This window comes from Tasmannia lanceolata, unplaced genomic scaffold, assembly GCF_043159265.1.
Source record: "Tasmannia lanceolata isolate RefF3 unplaced genomic scaffold, GAP_Taslan_0.1 ptg000048l, whole genome shotgun sequence".
Lineage (NCBI taxonomy): Eukaryota > Viridiplantae > Streptophyta > Magnoliopsida > Canellales > Winteraceae > Tasmannia > Tasmannia lanceolata.
Genome location: NW_027518725.1, coordinates 5,099,964 through 5,116,111, shown reverse-complemented (window position 1 = coordinate 5,116,111; position 16,148 = coordinate 5,099,964). Strand labels below are relative to the sequence as shown.

General features: G+C 39.0%; 1 protein-coding gene across 4 annotated transcripts in view; it reads left to right on the top strand.

Moving 5' to 3' along the window:
• LOC143864343 (katanin p80 WD40 repeat-containing subunit B1 homolog KTN80.4-like) overlaps nucleotides 1-1,330 on the top strand; it is a 50,982-nt gene extending 49,652 nt beyond the window's left edge. Inside the window, exons 20-22 of one of the 4 annotated variants that reach the window (XM_077375267.1) lie at nucleotides 654-722; nucleotides 825-910; nucleotides 1,127-1,330. In XM_077375267.1, the coding sequence (XP_077231382.1) occupies nucleotides 654-722; nucleotides 825-885 (130 nt within the window). In that variant the 3' untranslated portion in view covers nucleotides 886-910; nucleotides 1,127-1,330. Of the gene's footprint in view, nucleotides 1-653; nucleotides 723-821 lie in introns of all 4 variants that reach the window. The other 3 variants (XM_077375265.1, XM_077375266.1, XM_077375264.1) reach the window with 3 other exon arrangements.
• The last annotated feature ends 14,818 nt before the right edge of the window (nucleotides 1,331-16,148 follow it).

The following is a 16,148-nucleotide window of genomic DNA, read 5'->3' as shown; positions in this document are numbered from 1 at the left end:
TGAAATAAGAGAGATTTGTTTTTGTCATTTTGTGCTTGATTCTTCATTTTCACATTCAATTGTGGTGTTTTTTGTGTGTAATCTTTCTCCGATTGAAAGTTAGGTTTAGTCGCACCTCTTCCGAGCACCGTTCCACGTTTCTACCTGCATCAGCGGTGGTGCGGGGTGGAGGCCGCTGGAGATCTGGTGGTGAAGATGGCTACTGTGCACGGTTAGGGGCGCACAATAGCTCTAGGTCTTCGAGCGGGATTTCTAAAAATTGAAATCGCCAGCTGGAATGAGGTGGAGAAGTATGTGTGGCGTAACAGACACGTATCATGACTTGGTGGGGCCCACAAATATGGCACGTTTTGTTGGATTCGATACTAGTAGGCTATTGGGTAATGTAATGGGGAATGGGGATGGGTAGCATATAATGGATATGTAAGCGACTTTTACTATATGTAGGGGCAATATTGTTGTAGCTTGTTAGGGGACAACTTGTTTCTTATTTGGCGCTTTTTGGAATACTAAACGTCAATTTTCAACAAAAAAAATTTGTTGTTCGCCACTTACACGAGATTTTTTACCTAAATATAAACAACATTCAATGAGATTGCCACTATAAAGTTTGCTGTCACATCCAATTCTATCACTCTTTTAATTGAGTTCAGGTTGGAGCGTTGCAATCTATGCTTTATTGAGCTGGAAAAGGTCAAGCGCAGTCTTCCTTCCCTCACCAGGTGCGTGGGTATACACCATTGAATCAACAGACTTATGCTACATTTGTTTCCTTATTTATTATTGTTTACTTTCTTAATCTTACTGCCTTGCTCTTCCAGTAGAGGAGGATCGGCTGCCAAGTCTGCTCAGGAGCTGAGCTTAGCTCTTCAGGAAGTTTTGTGAGAAAAACTAATACATTGCACAATAGGTAGCTTTTGAAAATTCCATTCTTTGTCCCCCCCTCCAACTTCACTATAAAATGGATAAATAGCCATTTCTTTCAGGGAGGTTTCACATTTGAGTTCTGAGTTGCCCCTGCCATCTTTGCTTTCCTGGTTCTTTTTTGTAAGCCTTTTGGCCTTGTATATGTTGATCTGGATATCTAACTATGAACTAAACATCAAGGCAAATACACATTTTACAGTGTAACTGGCAACAGCTTGGCGCCCGAGAAATACAAACAGCTTGGTCAGCCAAGAGAAATCCCACTGCCATCTTCATTTCAAGCCTTCTTCATGTCATTGTGTAACACTTGGCTGTATAAAGCCTGTATTTATTTTCACTTTTTTTGTTTAATGCAAGGGCTTGTTTAACTAAAGACAATCTATACTATGGCTTATTCTTGAAAGACCACCTCTACTTTCAAGATTAACAGAAGACCACTTACTGTTTGTAGTTGCGCGGTAAAAGGCCACATGCTGACAAGTAGTTGACGGAAAAGACAGTTTTCTTTGCATAATTCTTTCTATTTAAAAGGCTACTGATGTTCCCACTACCGTTTTGATGATGAGAGAAACTCACCTTGTATTTTATAATCTAACCAGCTGTCAAAGTTTCCAAAAGTCTCTTAGCAGCCGATTAAAAAAAGGAAAAAGAAAAGACAAGGTGAGTCTGTCTTATTATCAAAACATGGTTGTGCGATTATCAATAGCCTTTTAAAATGGCCAAAATACCCTTTATAAATTGTCTACACGATCTTACATTCAAAACCATTCGTGGGTCCCATGATAAAATTAAATAAAAGGCAAAGTAATATGTTTGCCGCCCCCCCCCCCCAACTTTTTTTTAAACTGAGGACAGCCTCCTATAATGTAAAAGAGTATTTGCAAATACATGGAGGGGGGCTCTCCCAACCAAAAAAGGGGGCGATTATATCACTTCCCAGGGAATTGATAAATCTGCCCCCTATTTGTATGCTGCCACCCTGTATAACTTGAGAGAGAGATGGTTGGGCCTTGGGATCCAAAATCCTTACAAACAGGGCCTGATTTGAGTCCAAAGCAAACATTTGCTGATTCAAGGCTAAGTTGGGATGTTCCGTGGACTTGTACGTGGGATATATAATTGAAGGCTAAGTTAGCCTGTCTGTCGACTTGCTCATGGGATGCAATTACTAGGCTAAATGGCCCGTTTATACTTGTAGTTGGAAAGTAATGTGAAAATCCTCATCTGTTAGAATTGACCCAAAGAGTCATCCTAATGTATGCCAAAAAGGGATTTTCTAGGCAATTTCACTGAAACCCATTTCCTGGCTGACTTTAGCACAAGAGAACAGCCACCTAGCAAATCCCATATAAAATATGAAAACAGATTTGGAGTAGTAGGACATTTTTTTATCTGCGGTATCGCGCAGCCTGAGCAGCCCTCTATATACTCCATCTCCCATGTTGTTTGACTCATCCAACCTGTTCATACCTAACATAGGTAGTGTGCCCCTAAGAAATCATCTCAATAGGATCATGGTATCTGTTGATTTGTGGAGTTTTAGAATGGACGGTTAGAAAGTAGGCTTCTATAGATCGAGTGGTTAGAATGATTGTATGGAGATAGTTTGTTAGGAACACCCTATCTATGTGAGGTTCTATGGAATGAATGGGTTGGACGAGTCAAACAACATGGAGATGGTGTGTTTATAGTGGCTTGCTCAGGCTGAGCTATAAACCTCGCCCTTTTTTTTTTCTTTTTTTTCATCACCATATTTTAATATTATCATTATTTTCAGTTCTCCACAATTTCACCCTAGCCAATATGATCGTGAGCTGTGCTATGGGAGAATATAAAGTTAATCAAAGATGGGGGACAGAAGATAGCAGCTTTAAATTTGGTGTTAGGAGCTCAACACCAACAACTACAACTACTTGAAGAGGTTGTATTGATGGAACAAGCGAATCCATACGCATTAATAACAGATTTAAGGTCTTGGATATGCCAATGTTGCTTCTCTATGTACTTTGCAAATCTTCTCTTATATCTCTTTATAAGAAAATCACTGAAATTACAGGTGATAGCTTTTGTGCTTGAATATCATTAAGAAGCAAAGAGGCTTCTGTAAAACATGCATTGAAAGCTAATAAAGTAAGTTAACTTTATATAACTAACAAGGGTTTATTAGAGATTAAAAACAAGTGCAACAGTGGCAGAACGTCCACTAACAATGCGCAATGCATTTCTTGCAGTTGAAGATGCATTTGGCATCACGGACGAAGTGGTTTTTGTTCATGTCATGGGACAACTTTACGCACTTTGGAGGGCATACCAGCTTCTTTTTATAGCAGTGCCCCGGAGTTAAACACACCTTGAACTTCTTAACTCCTCCTACTCCGATCCCTGGTATCCCAAAACCACCTCTCTTGGAGAAAAAACCGCTTAGCCTCCCACCCAAATTTGCCGGAATACCACTTATGGACTTGCCTGATGATGGCTTTCTTGCTGTAGTCATGGCATCTGCCACCAACATGGCTAGGAGCAAGACCCCTATCACCAAACTGTAGCTGCTTTTCATGTCTAATTAAATCTTACTTTGTTTCTTTTTTCTTTTTCTAGTTTCCTCTTTTGCATCATTGGTGGAGCTTTATAGGGTTAATGCAAGGGGCGGGAAGTAGGTCATTGAGCTTCCGATTTGACGTGTATTTCCCGTGGTGCAACGGAAGTTTAGAAATGGAAGATGGGTGATGAGCGATAAACGTGTGAACCAAGTTAGAAATTTAAAAAAAAAAAATCAATGGGAGATGAAATTCAATCGAAATTAAGTGCATGGATTAGTGGTTGCCAACTTGAGATCTTGATGTTAAGCTGCAGATCATGATGGTCTTGAGGCAGGCCTGGGCCCTAACAATCTGTAATGGACAAGTGGCATTTGTCAATTGAATTGTCTCACTGGACTCCAAGTTTAACTTGCTTAGGTTTTGGGGTCTTGCCTAAAGCCCAAAACGGAAAAATACTAAATATTTTTTCATATTTACATGCAAAATAAAAAGAATGAAATTTTATATGATACATGGACATATGTTCTCCAGAGCAGGTTTGGCTGCCATGAATTTTTTTTTTCATGATATATCTGTGTTTCCAAATGGAGATGAGGGTGAAGTCGCTAAAAACTCAAGAAACAAAAAATAGGAAATTAGTGTCTAGTTATGAGAAGTGGCAAAAAGAAATCAGGAAACAAAAAACTCTACTTGTTGTGGGTAAAAAAAAAAAAATTAAACTCTACACCTCACAGCAAGGCCTCTCGGCCGCGACAACAGGCAGCCTCGGTGAGGGATATCTCATCCTGGAGCATCTCTGGCTCCGAGTGACCTCAGCCCCGCGCCCCTCCATGAGTGGAAGCCTCCCGAATCACCTAGCGTCACCTCCAAAGAAAGATCCCTAGCACCTTATCACTATCACGCGCTGTCACCGCCAAAATCTGTATCAAGTCTCGCCTCCGCCGCACAAGGCTCTTCATCTGCCAGCCGCTAACCTATCACCACCAGAAGAACCAAACCTTCCGTCCCCGTTGCATCGTCTTCCAGGATCGTACTCGCATGCCCTGCCACGCCAACATCTCCAGCAATATATGCAGTCCACGTCACCCCCACATCACGCCTAGGAAACTTAAACGCCCGCCTATAAAGGGGGACTCTACACTCAAAAGAAACGAGGAATTCACCTAAGACAAGAGAAGAAACCTTTGGCATTCCCACAAAGGAACATGTGCCGAGCACTTAGTTGACCCTGGTCCATCTCCTCCACCCCCTGGTAAACATACCCTCTAGTACGCGTATCCACCCTCATTTCACGGTGATCTTCTCGCCTCTGCTCCGTTCAACTTGTTGGAGAAACACGGATAAACCGCAGCGGATAAACTTTCCCCCTCTATCTGCGAATCAAGAAACTAGCTAAGATCAAGAAAACCACAAAGCACAAAATAGCAATCCACCTAACACAATCAAGAACACGAGATTTAACCTGGAAAACTCTCCGATGTGAAGGGAAAAACTACGGGACAAACTACCTTGCAAGAGAACTCTTTCCCACCTCAAGGAACCAAGCAAGAGAGATCTTCTTCTTCTTCTCCAAGAACCCCTTCAAAACCCTCGGTTTTGGCGTCTTCTTTCCTTTCTTTCTTGCCCTTCAAAGACTTAAATCGTCAATGGAGTTAGGGTTTCCAAAACTCCTTTAGGATTTAACTCGAAGCAAACCCTAGATGGCCACAAGAGAAAACCCCCCCCTTTTTTTTCTCTTCTCTTCTGTCCTCTCGTTTTTCTCTTTTTTTTCTTCCAATCGGTGAAACCCACCCATCGACTCCCTCTTTTCTAATAAGAGACGAGTGAAGGTGGGTTGGGGCCACAAGGGGATGGACCCCCATAACAATCCCCCACTCCAGCCCCATGAAGGAGGATCTTTGAATTGGATGCTTACGTAGCACCCATGCCTGCCAAAACTCTGCATAGCTCATGCTTCTCCTTCGGCATTGTCTTCGTCATCATGTGTGAATCTTGCTAATCTCCATCAATCCATTTTCTAAGACGTCTCGAATCCAATGGTAAAGCACATCAATGTGCTTAGTCCTAAAGTGGTAAGTGGCATTCTTGTTCAGATCAAAAGCACTCTGACTATCCCATCTGACTATCTATTCCTTCTGTTCCAAACTCAACTCTATAAGAAAATGCTTTAGTCATATCATCTCCTTACAAGCTTCTGCGGCAGCAGTATACTCTGCCTCTGTAGTCGATAGTGCAACACATTTTTGTAGCTTTGATTGCCGTGTTTTTTAAGTCTAATTTCATCTAAATCTTTTGTGCGAATTTTTTCTATCAATACTAATTATTCTCCAACCAACTAATACCTAATCAAGGTTGTCGGGATGGAGGAATTCTAGTAGCCAAAATTCATGTTACCACTCAATTCATATTCGGGGAATTCCTTCGGAATCTGAAATTGGATATGCTGTGGATCTTGAGTCCAGTTCTATCCACGGTATGTCATACTCATTGATTACTTTTATGAAGGCTTTCATATTTCTACGAATTTTTTCCATATGTAACGATCATTTTCTACTTTGAGATTTTTGCTGATTAGTCCCTACATGGCAAAATAATTGCTTATTAGTCCCTAAGAAAAGCATATTATCTTACTAGTCCTACTTTTAGAAAATATTTGCTAAAAGGTCCCTAACGCTTCGATCTGAATGTTAGAGGGTTGTTCCTATCCCTCCATAGATCAACCGATGTAAACAATTTTTGGGGCACAACCAATTTAGGCTGTGGCCCATCTAATGGACGGTTTGGATCATCTTATGGTGCGGGCCATACCATACTTTTAATAAAGTGAGGAGTGCTCTCATCAAAATACAGTAGTGCTGATAACATTTCCCTTTCAATTTATTTAATTCCTAAAATGATTTTTTTGTTGAAGGATTTTCGAAGACAATATTGGAAGAGATAATATTTTGCTTTTTTTCCAGAAGAAAATAATGGAAGGGAAATCAAAAACGCTAAAACCGATTAAATGGGTTGGGGGGTAAATTTGCCATCTTAGAATTTTTAACGGAGAAAATTGACGTAGGTGAAGTTTAGGGACCTTTTAGCAAATATTTTCTAAAAGTAGAACTAGTAAGATAATATGCTTTTTTTAGGGACTAATAAGCAATTATTTTGCCATGTAGGGACTAATCAGCATGTACGAGTTGGTTGCAAGAAGCGCAGGTTATCATTCCAAGAAGAGGATAGCCAAGTAGAACCTGTTAATTGTATAGCTCAAAGGCCTGCTAAGATGCCAAGCCCATTGTTCTCTAAACGTATTCGCCGCAGCTATTTTACAGAATACTTTGGGACTTCCTTTCTTCTCAAATTAAGAAAGAAGCTGCTAAAATAAAAATCTGTAATGAATATTACAAAGGAAGATTACTGCAATAACCCATGTTTCCAAGTCTATACAGTGCACCCTTAATTTTTGTAGTAGGGGCAAACAAAACCTACTACTCTATTCTTATGTCAAATATTACAAATTTCACGCCATTCGAAGAAAAAATAATACAAATTTCACAATAACCCAATTAAAGTAGATGAATTGACTTGTGTTGAAAACCAGTAAACTGCCCTTAGTTATTAATATATCCAACTTCGTGTGCTAGTACTCTTAAATATCAATCATGCCTTGCTTGTCCATGATTGGAATCATTTTTTATGCCTTCGAACTAGAAACACTTCGGGCTTATACTAGACTGAAACAAGTGAGGTTTCTTCTAGAATGTATTTTGATAACTTCATATGACAGAGCATGAGAATCTGTGATTCTCACCTGCCATCCTATTTCAGATTGGCTTATATATATATATATATATATATATATATATATATATATATATATATATATATATATAGAGAGAGAGAGAGAGAGAGAGAGAGAGGAAAGTGAAGCTACACACTTGTGTAGCTAACTTAGCTACCACGCCGGCTTAAAATACAGTGGGCCACATTGTTTGGGTGATTCAAACCATTTATTTGATAGGCCCTTACATTGATAGGGTATGCCCAAAAAATCAGCTACATAGGATCATCCCAACCCTTCAAATTGTGAGGCAAAAATGGACAGATTTGTGAAGGTTTTTACACGTCCATTTTTACCTCCACAAATCGTAGGGTTGGGATGATCCTATGGAGCTGATTTCTTAGGCACACCCTATCTACGTGAGGGCCCATCAAATGAATGGTTTGCATCACCCAAACAATGTGGGGCCCACTATATTTTAAGCCGGCGTTGTAGCTAAGTTAGCTACACGAGTGTGTAGCTACACTTTTCTCACACATATATATATATATATATATATATATATATATATATATATATATATATATATATATATATATATAGAGCAAAGTGTTCCTGCGCAGCTGCTCAGTTAGCTTAACTGAGCAGCTGCCCCAAAAAACTCATGTGGCCCCATATTTTTTGGGTGATTCAAAGCATTCATTTGATGGGCCCTTCCATGGATTGGGTGTGTACCAAAAATCAGCTCTATTAGATCAACAATGGGTGTCCATTTGTGGGGCCAAAAATGGACAGATACTGTTTGTCCACAAATCTGTCCATTTTTTGCCCCACAAATGGACACCCTAAGGTGATCCAATGGAGCTGATTTTTGGTGGACACCCTACCCATGAAAGGGCCCATCAAATGAATGCTTTGGATCCCACCCAAAATGTGGCCACATGAGTTTTTGGAGCAGCTGCTCAGTTAAGCTAACTGAGCAGCTGCGCAGGAACATTTCCTACATACTTGTGTAGGTAAGTTACCTACACACTAGCATGTATATAAACACACAAACAAGTGAAGTTTTTGTCCTATATATTTCTTCTAGAATGTATTTTGATAACTTCAGATGACAGTGCATGAGAATCCATCCTATTTCAGATTGGCTGAATCCATCTATATATATATATATATATATATATATATATATATATGGAGAGAGAGAGAGAGAGAGAGAGAGAGAGAGAGAAACATTTCCTACATACTTGTGTAGGTAAGTTACCTACACACTAGCTTAAAATACAGTGGGGGCCCACATTGTTTGGGTGATCCAAACCATTCATTTGAATGGTCTTCACATAGATAGGGTGTCCACAAAAAATCAGATCCATAGGATCATTCCAACCATTCAAACTATGGAGGCAAAAAATGGACTAATTTGTGAAGGTTTATACACGTCCATTTTACCTCCACAAATCATAGGGTTGGGATGATCCTATGGATTTGATTTTTTGTGGACACCCTATCTATGTGAGGACCATTCAAATGAATGGTTTGGATCACCCAAACAATGTGGGCCCCCTATGTATTTTAAGCTAGTGTGTAGGTAACTTACCTACACAAGTGTGTAGGAAATGTTTTCTCTCTCTCTCTCTCTATATATATATATATATATATATATATATATATATATATAGAGAGAGAAAACATTTCTATATATATATATATAGAGAGAAAACATTTCCTACACACTTGTGTAGGTAAGTTACCTACACACTAGCTTAAAATACATAGGGGGCCCACATTGTTTGGGTGATCCAAACCATTCATTTGAATGATCCTCACATACATAGGGTGTTCACAAAAAATCAGATCCATAGGATCATCCTAACCATTCAAACTATGGAGGCAAAAAATGGACTAATTTGTGAAGGTTTATACACGTCCATTTTACCTCCACAAATCGTAGGGTTGGGATGATCCTATGGATCTGATTTTTTGTGGACACCCTATCTATGTGAGAACCATTCAAATGAATTGTTTGGATCACCCAAACAATGTGGGCCCCCACTGTATTCTAAGCTAGTGTGTAGGTAACTTACCTACACAAGTGTGTAGGAAATGTTCTCTCATATATATATATATATATATGTATATATATATATATATATATATATATGTATGTACATATAGGATGGCAGGTGAGAATCACAGATTCTCATGCTCTGTCATCTGTGTTTGTGTGTGTGTGTGTGTCTATATATATATATATATATATATATATATATATATATATATATATAGAGAGAGAGAGAGAGAGAGAGAGAGAAAACGGTTCCTACACATATGTGTAGATAAGTTCTCTACACACTAGCTTAAAAAACAGTAGGGCCCCACATTGTTTGGGTGATCCAAGCCATCCATTTTAAAGGCTCTCACATAGATAGGGTGTCCACAAAAAATTAGATCCATAGGATCATCCTAACCATTCGAACTGCGGAGGCAAAAAATGGACTAATTTGTGAAGGTTTAAAGACATCCATTTTACCTCCACAAATCGTAGGGTTGGGATGATCCTATGGATCTGATTTTTTGTAGACACCCTATCTATGTGAGGGCCTTTAAAATGGATGGCTTGGATCACCCAAACAATGTCGGCCCTCACTGTTTTTTAAGCTAGTGTGTAGAGAACTCTCTACACATATGTGTAGGAACCGTTTTCTCATATATATATATATATATATATATATATATATATATATAGAGGAATAAGATTGTGCGGTCGACCGCACCTAAGCTTAGGTGCGGTCGAGGGCCCAAACACATAGGTCCCACATTTTTGTGCTGATCAAAACCATTCATTTGCAAGGCCCCTTCATAGACAGGGTGTGTACAAAAAATCAGGTCCATTAGATCATCCTAACCCCTCCAAAAATGGAGGGAAAAAATGGGCAGATTTGTGGCAAACGGTGTCTGTCCATTTTGACCTCCACAAATGGATGGGTTAGGATGATCCTAAGGAGGTGATTTTTTGTACATATCCCATCTATGTAAGGGGCTTTCAAATGAATGCTTTGGGTCATCCTAACAAAGTGGGCCCGCATGAGTTTGGGGCCCTCGACCACACCTAAGCTTGGTGCGGTCGACCACACAATCATTTTTCTCATATACATATATGTGTGTGTGTATATATATATATATATATATATATATATATATATATATATATATATATATATAGAGAGAGAGAGAGAGAGAGAGAGAGAGAGAGAACATTTCCTACACACTTGTGTAGGTAAGTTACCTACACACTAGCTTAAAATACAGTGGGGGCCCACATTGTTTGGGTGATCCAAACCATTCATTTGAATGGTCCTCACAGAGATAGGGTGTCCACAAAAAATCAGATCCATAGGATCATCCCAACCCTACGATTTGTGGAGGTAAAATGGACGTGTATAAACCTTCACAAATTAGTCCATTTTTTGCCTCCATAGTTTGAATGGTTGGGATGATCCTATGGATCTGATTTTTTGTGGACACCCTATCTATGTGAGGACTATTCAAATGAATGGTTTGGATCACCCAAACAATGTGGGCCCCCACTGTATTTTAAGCTAGTGTGTAGGTAACTTACCTACACAAGTGTGTAGGAAATGTTTTCTCATATATATATATATGGGAAAGGTGTGCGTACTCGGTCGAGTAGATAAGCTTATCTACTTGGTCGGGTTAAAAAGAGTAGAGGCCCACATTTTTGGGGTGATCCAAACCATTCATTTGAAAGGCCCTTACCTAGATAGGGTGTCTACAAAAAATCAGCCCCATAGGATCATCCTAACCCATGCAACACTGGAGGGAAAAATGGGGAAAAATGGACAAATTTGCCCATTTTTCCCTCCACTGTTGGATGGGTTAGGATGATCCTATGGGGCTGATTTTTTGTGGACACCCTATCTAGGTAAGGGCCTTTCAAATGAATGGTTTGGATCACCCCAAAAATGTGGGCCCCCACTGTTTTTAACCCGACCGAGTAGATAAGCTTATTTACTCGACCGAGTACGCACACATTTCCCTATATATATATATATATATATATATATATATATATGAGGAAAGTGTCTCTAGTCTCTCCCCTAGATAAGCTTATCTACTCCTCCCTTTAAAAAAACACAGTGGGCCCACGCTGTTTGGATGATCCAAAGCATTCATTTGATAGGTCCTAACATAGATAGGGTGTGCCCAAAAAATCAGCACCAAAGGGTCATCCTAGAACTTCATTTTGTGGGGCACACCGTGTCCAAAATGGACGCATATAAGCATTGACGTTTATATGTGTCAATTCTGGGTACCACAAGGCCCCACAAAACGAAGTTCTAGGATGACCCTTTGGTGCTGATTTTTTGGGCACATCCTATCTATGTTAGGACCTATCAAATGAATGCTTTGGATCATCCAAACAGTGTGGGCCCACTGTGTTTTTTTAAAGGGAGGAGTAGATAAGCTTATCTAGGGGAGAGACTAGAGACACTTTCCTATATATATATATATATATATATATATATATATATATATATATATAGAGAGAGAGAGAGAGAGAGAGAGAGAGAGAGAACATTTCCTACACACTTGTGTAGGTAAGTTACCTACACACTAGCTTAAAATATGGAGGCAAAAAATGGACTAATTTGTGAAGGTTTATACACGTCCATTTCACCTCCACAAATCGTAGGGTTGGGATGATCCTATGGATCTGATTTTTTGTGGACACCCTATCTATGTGAGGATCATTCAAATGAATTGTTTGGATCACCCAAACAATGTGGGCCCCCACTGTATTTTAGACTAGTGTGTAGGTAACTTACCTACACAAGTGTGTAGGAAATGTTCTCTCACATATATATATATATATATATATATATATATATATATATGTATATGTATGTATGTATATATGTGTGTGTGTGTGTGTATAAATTTTTTATATGATGCCCGAGCGTGAGAATTACAAGGGTTAGGTGCCTAGCCCTTGATTTTTTATCTAGTCAAAACACTCGAAAAAGGTGTTTTGACCAGATAAAAAATCAAGGGTTGTTCCTTTGACGGTCGGCCACCATATAAAATCTCGTATATATATATATATATATATATATATATATATATATATATATATATATATATATATATATATATATATATATATATATGAGGAAAGTGTTCCTACACGATCGTGTAGGAAAGTTTCCTACTCTGTCGGCTTAAAACACAGTGGGGGCCCACATTGTCTGGGTGATGCAAACCATTCATTTGATGGGCCCTCACATAGATAGGGTGTGCCCATGTGTTTGAGCACTCTAGCTCATATAAGCTTATATGAGCTCAAGCTCACCTAGTAAAAATCCCCGTGCGATGCACGGGCCGACAAAGATGATCCAAGCCATCCATTTGATAGGCCACATAGTAAATAGGTTGTGTCCCAAAAAACCCATTTCCATATGATGATCCTAGCCCTCAGATATAAAGAGAAATTTCTTATTATGGAAACCATTATAGATTGGAGGGTTGTGATCATCCCTATGCAAATGATTTTGGGGGCACAACCCATTTACGTTATGGCCCATCAAATGGACGGCTTGGATCATCCTATGGTCTAGACGATACACTTCATTTTCAAAAATATGGGTGGGGCCTAACTCGGGCCTTAATGTTACTGTACGAACCACGCCATAGGATGATCCACACCATGGACGGCTTGGATCATCCTATGTTGTGGATGGTACACTTCAATTTAAAAAATATCGGTGGGGCCTTCTCTTCTCAGACCATGATAATGAAAATGTGGAGTGGAGATGTTTCTTGTGGCCTGATTTCATGGTTTCTCATCGAAATTAATGAATCTTGAGTGAGATCACATGATTCCGGCGGGATTTCCGCCGGAGAAGATGAACATTCTCTTTTGTTGAACCATTTATTTTCCCTTTTGCTCCAAACTCCAAAATCATCCCCGTCTTTGCAACGCTATGATCTCTCTCTTCGGCACTTTACAATATTAGAAACCCCCTAAAAAAATAAGAGATCTCCTCCTCACAAATCTGAAATTAGCAATGGTGATGATGGATGAAATTAAGGTATTAATGTATGGGGCTAAAGATGGGTTTTGTTAGGGTTTGATGAGGATTGTAATGAGGAAGAAGATAACAGGCGTTGGTTTTAATGAAGATTTGAGATGAAACTAAATATAGCCGAAGGTTGAATACGCCCAAGGTTGAAGACGACAAACGACTGTTTAACATGGACCGAGGTTGAAGATGAACCTAGCTTCGAAAACCCATACCGTCGAAAATCGTAAACCCTAGTTTCACAGGAAAACCCTAGCTTCGTTGGAAAGGAATGAGATTAGGAAAAATTAGTCAAAATCAAGTTCTTTTTTGGTTTATAACGCAAGGGTATAATAGTCATTTCCCCCTCTTCGTTGACTCTGTTACGTTAAAAAAACCCACGGGAAGTTGAGGGGGGGTGTTTGATGACTTTCAAACCACAGGGTTTAAAGCGGAATATGGCCAAACCACAGGGGGTCTATATGTAATTTTCCCTATTAAAAAGTAGGGGGAAATAATAAAATGACTTGTTTACCCTCACATAGTTAGTTTGGACATCCATATGGCATGGGCATTAAACATTAAAAAACTACCATGTTGATGTGTTACATTGACAGAATTTTGAAATAAATCAAAAAATTGTTCTCTTTTCTCTTCTGCTATATATATATATATATATATACTAGTAAAAACACCCGTGCGATGCACGGGGCTAGAAAAATATAAATGGTTAATCACTTTCCCATTTGATGCGGTGGAGTATTTCACACTCATGCTTTGACAGGTGGGTCTCACTCACCATCTATAGCCAAACCCAAGCATTCGAGTGGGACCCGGGATATTTTGAAAGGTGGCCGAAATCCGTAGTATTATGTACTAAATGAACACGTTCTATATTAAAAAATAATCGGGTTCGTCGATATGTTGATAGGCGTACTGAAACCGTAGTATTATGTAATATGTTCACAAAAACCCGTAGTTTATGTAACATATGTATCCAATCCGTAATTTTGCAAACAAAAAGTCACTATGTTGATGTTGTCCAATTTTTTTTATTAAAAAAACATAAAGGAGGCGCATAGGATTGAAATTATATGGCTTTAATGGGTGCCTTTGTTAAAAAGCATAAAGAAGGGGGTATGATTGAAAATATGTGGGTTGAATGGGTGCCTTTGTTAAAAAGCATAAAGGAGGGGGTAGGATTGAAAATATGTGGGTTGAATGGGTGCCTTTATTAGAAAAAGTAAAAAAAAGTGAGTTGTTAATTCCATAGATTTTTCACAAAATTCAAAAAAGCCTGGGCTTTTCCTCCCACCTTATTATAGTAGATAGATACTAGTAAAAAAACCCCGTGCGATGCACGGGTCGACAAAGAACTGTACAGACCACATCATAGGTTGATCCAAACCGTCCATGTGATGGAACACAACAGAAATACGTTGTGCCTGTAAATTCATTTCCATAGGCTGATCGTAGCCCTCCAATCTATAAAGGTTTCTATAATATGTTGTTCCTCTTAGGTGCCCGGAATTCTTTAATATTTTGAAAGGTGTCATGAATCCGTAGTATTATGTAATATGTTCACAAAAATCCTTAGTATTATGTAACATATGCACCTAATATGTAATTTTGCAAAGAAAAAAAGCCACCATGTTGACTTTGTAGACAAAATGTATAATAAAAAATTCTTAAAGAAGGGTAAAATAGGTATTGTGAAGGGGGTAGGATTGAAAATATGGGGCTTTAATGGGGGCCTTTGTTAACAAAAGCCAAAAAAAGTGATGTGTAATTCTATTAGAATTTTGGAAGAAATTCAAAATATTCTCTAAACTTCTCTTCTGCTATATATATATGAGAATAGAGTTCCTGCGCTCGAGCACAGAAACAGGGGGGTAAGGGCCATTGGGGTGGTGACCCTAACCATTCATTTGGAAGGCTCCATCATGGATGGGGGGCCTACCAAAAATCAGCTCCATTGGATCACCAATGGGTGTCCATTTGTGGGGCCAAAATGGACAGATATTGTTTGTCCATAAATCTGTCCATTTTTTGCCCCACAAATGGACACCCTAAGGTGATCCAATGGAGCTGATTTTTAGTGGACACCCTACCCATCTGCATCGTGAACATTAAAACCCCGTACGGGCCGACAAAGAACTGTACGGACCACATCATAGGTTGATATATATATATACACACACACACACACACACACACACACACACACACTAGTAAAAAACCCCGTGCGATGCACGGGCCAACAAAGAACTGTACGGACCACATCATAGGTTGATCCAAATCGTCCATGTGATGGAACATGACATCAATAGGTTGTGCCCGTAAAATCATTTCCATAGGCTGATCCTAGCCCTCCAATCTATAGAGGTTTCCATAATTAAAAAAGCCTCCGTTTGGTTTCTAGTAAAAAAAATCCCTAGGATTCTTGTGGGAGAATATTTAGTGGTCACATCATCTTTTCCTTGGTGACATCAGATTTTCCTTTCTAGGGAATGGTGCTCTCTCTTTCTCTCTCTTCCCTCTCTCTCCACTCATACTAACATCTTTGTCTAATTAATGCTTGTCCCCTCCCTCCCTCTCTCTCCACTCATACTAACATCTTTCTCTCTCTCTTCCCTCCCTTGTTAAAAAGCATAAAAGAGGGGTAGAATTGAAAATATGTGAGTTGAATGGGTGCCTTTGTTAAAAAAAGTCAAAAAAAGTGATGTGTAATTCTCATAGAATTTTGGGAGAAATTCAAATAATTCTCTCATTTTCTCTTCTGTTATATATATATATATATATATATACACACACACACTAGCAAAAAATCCTGTG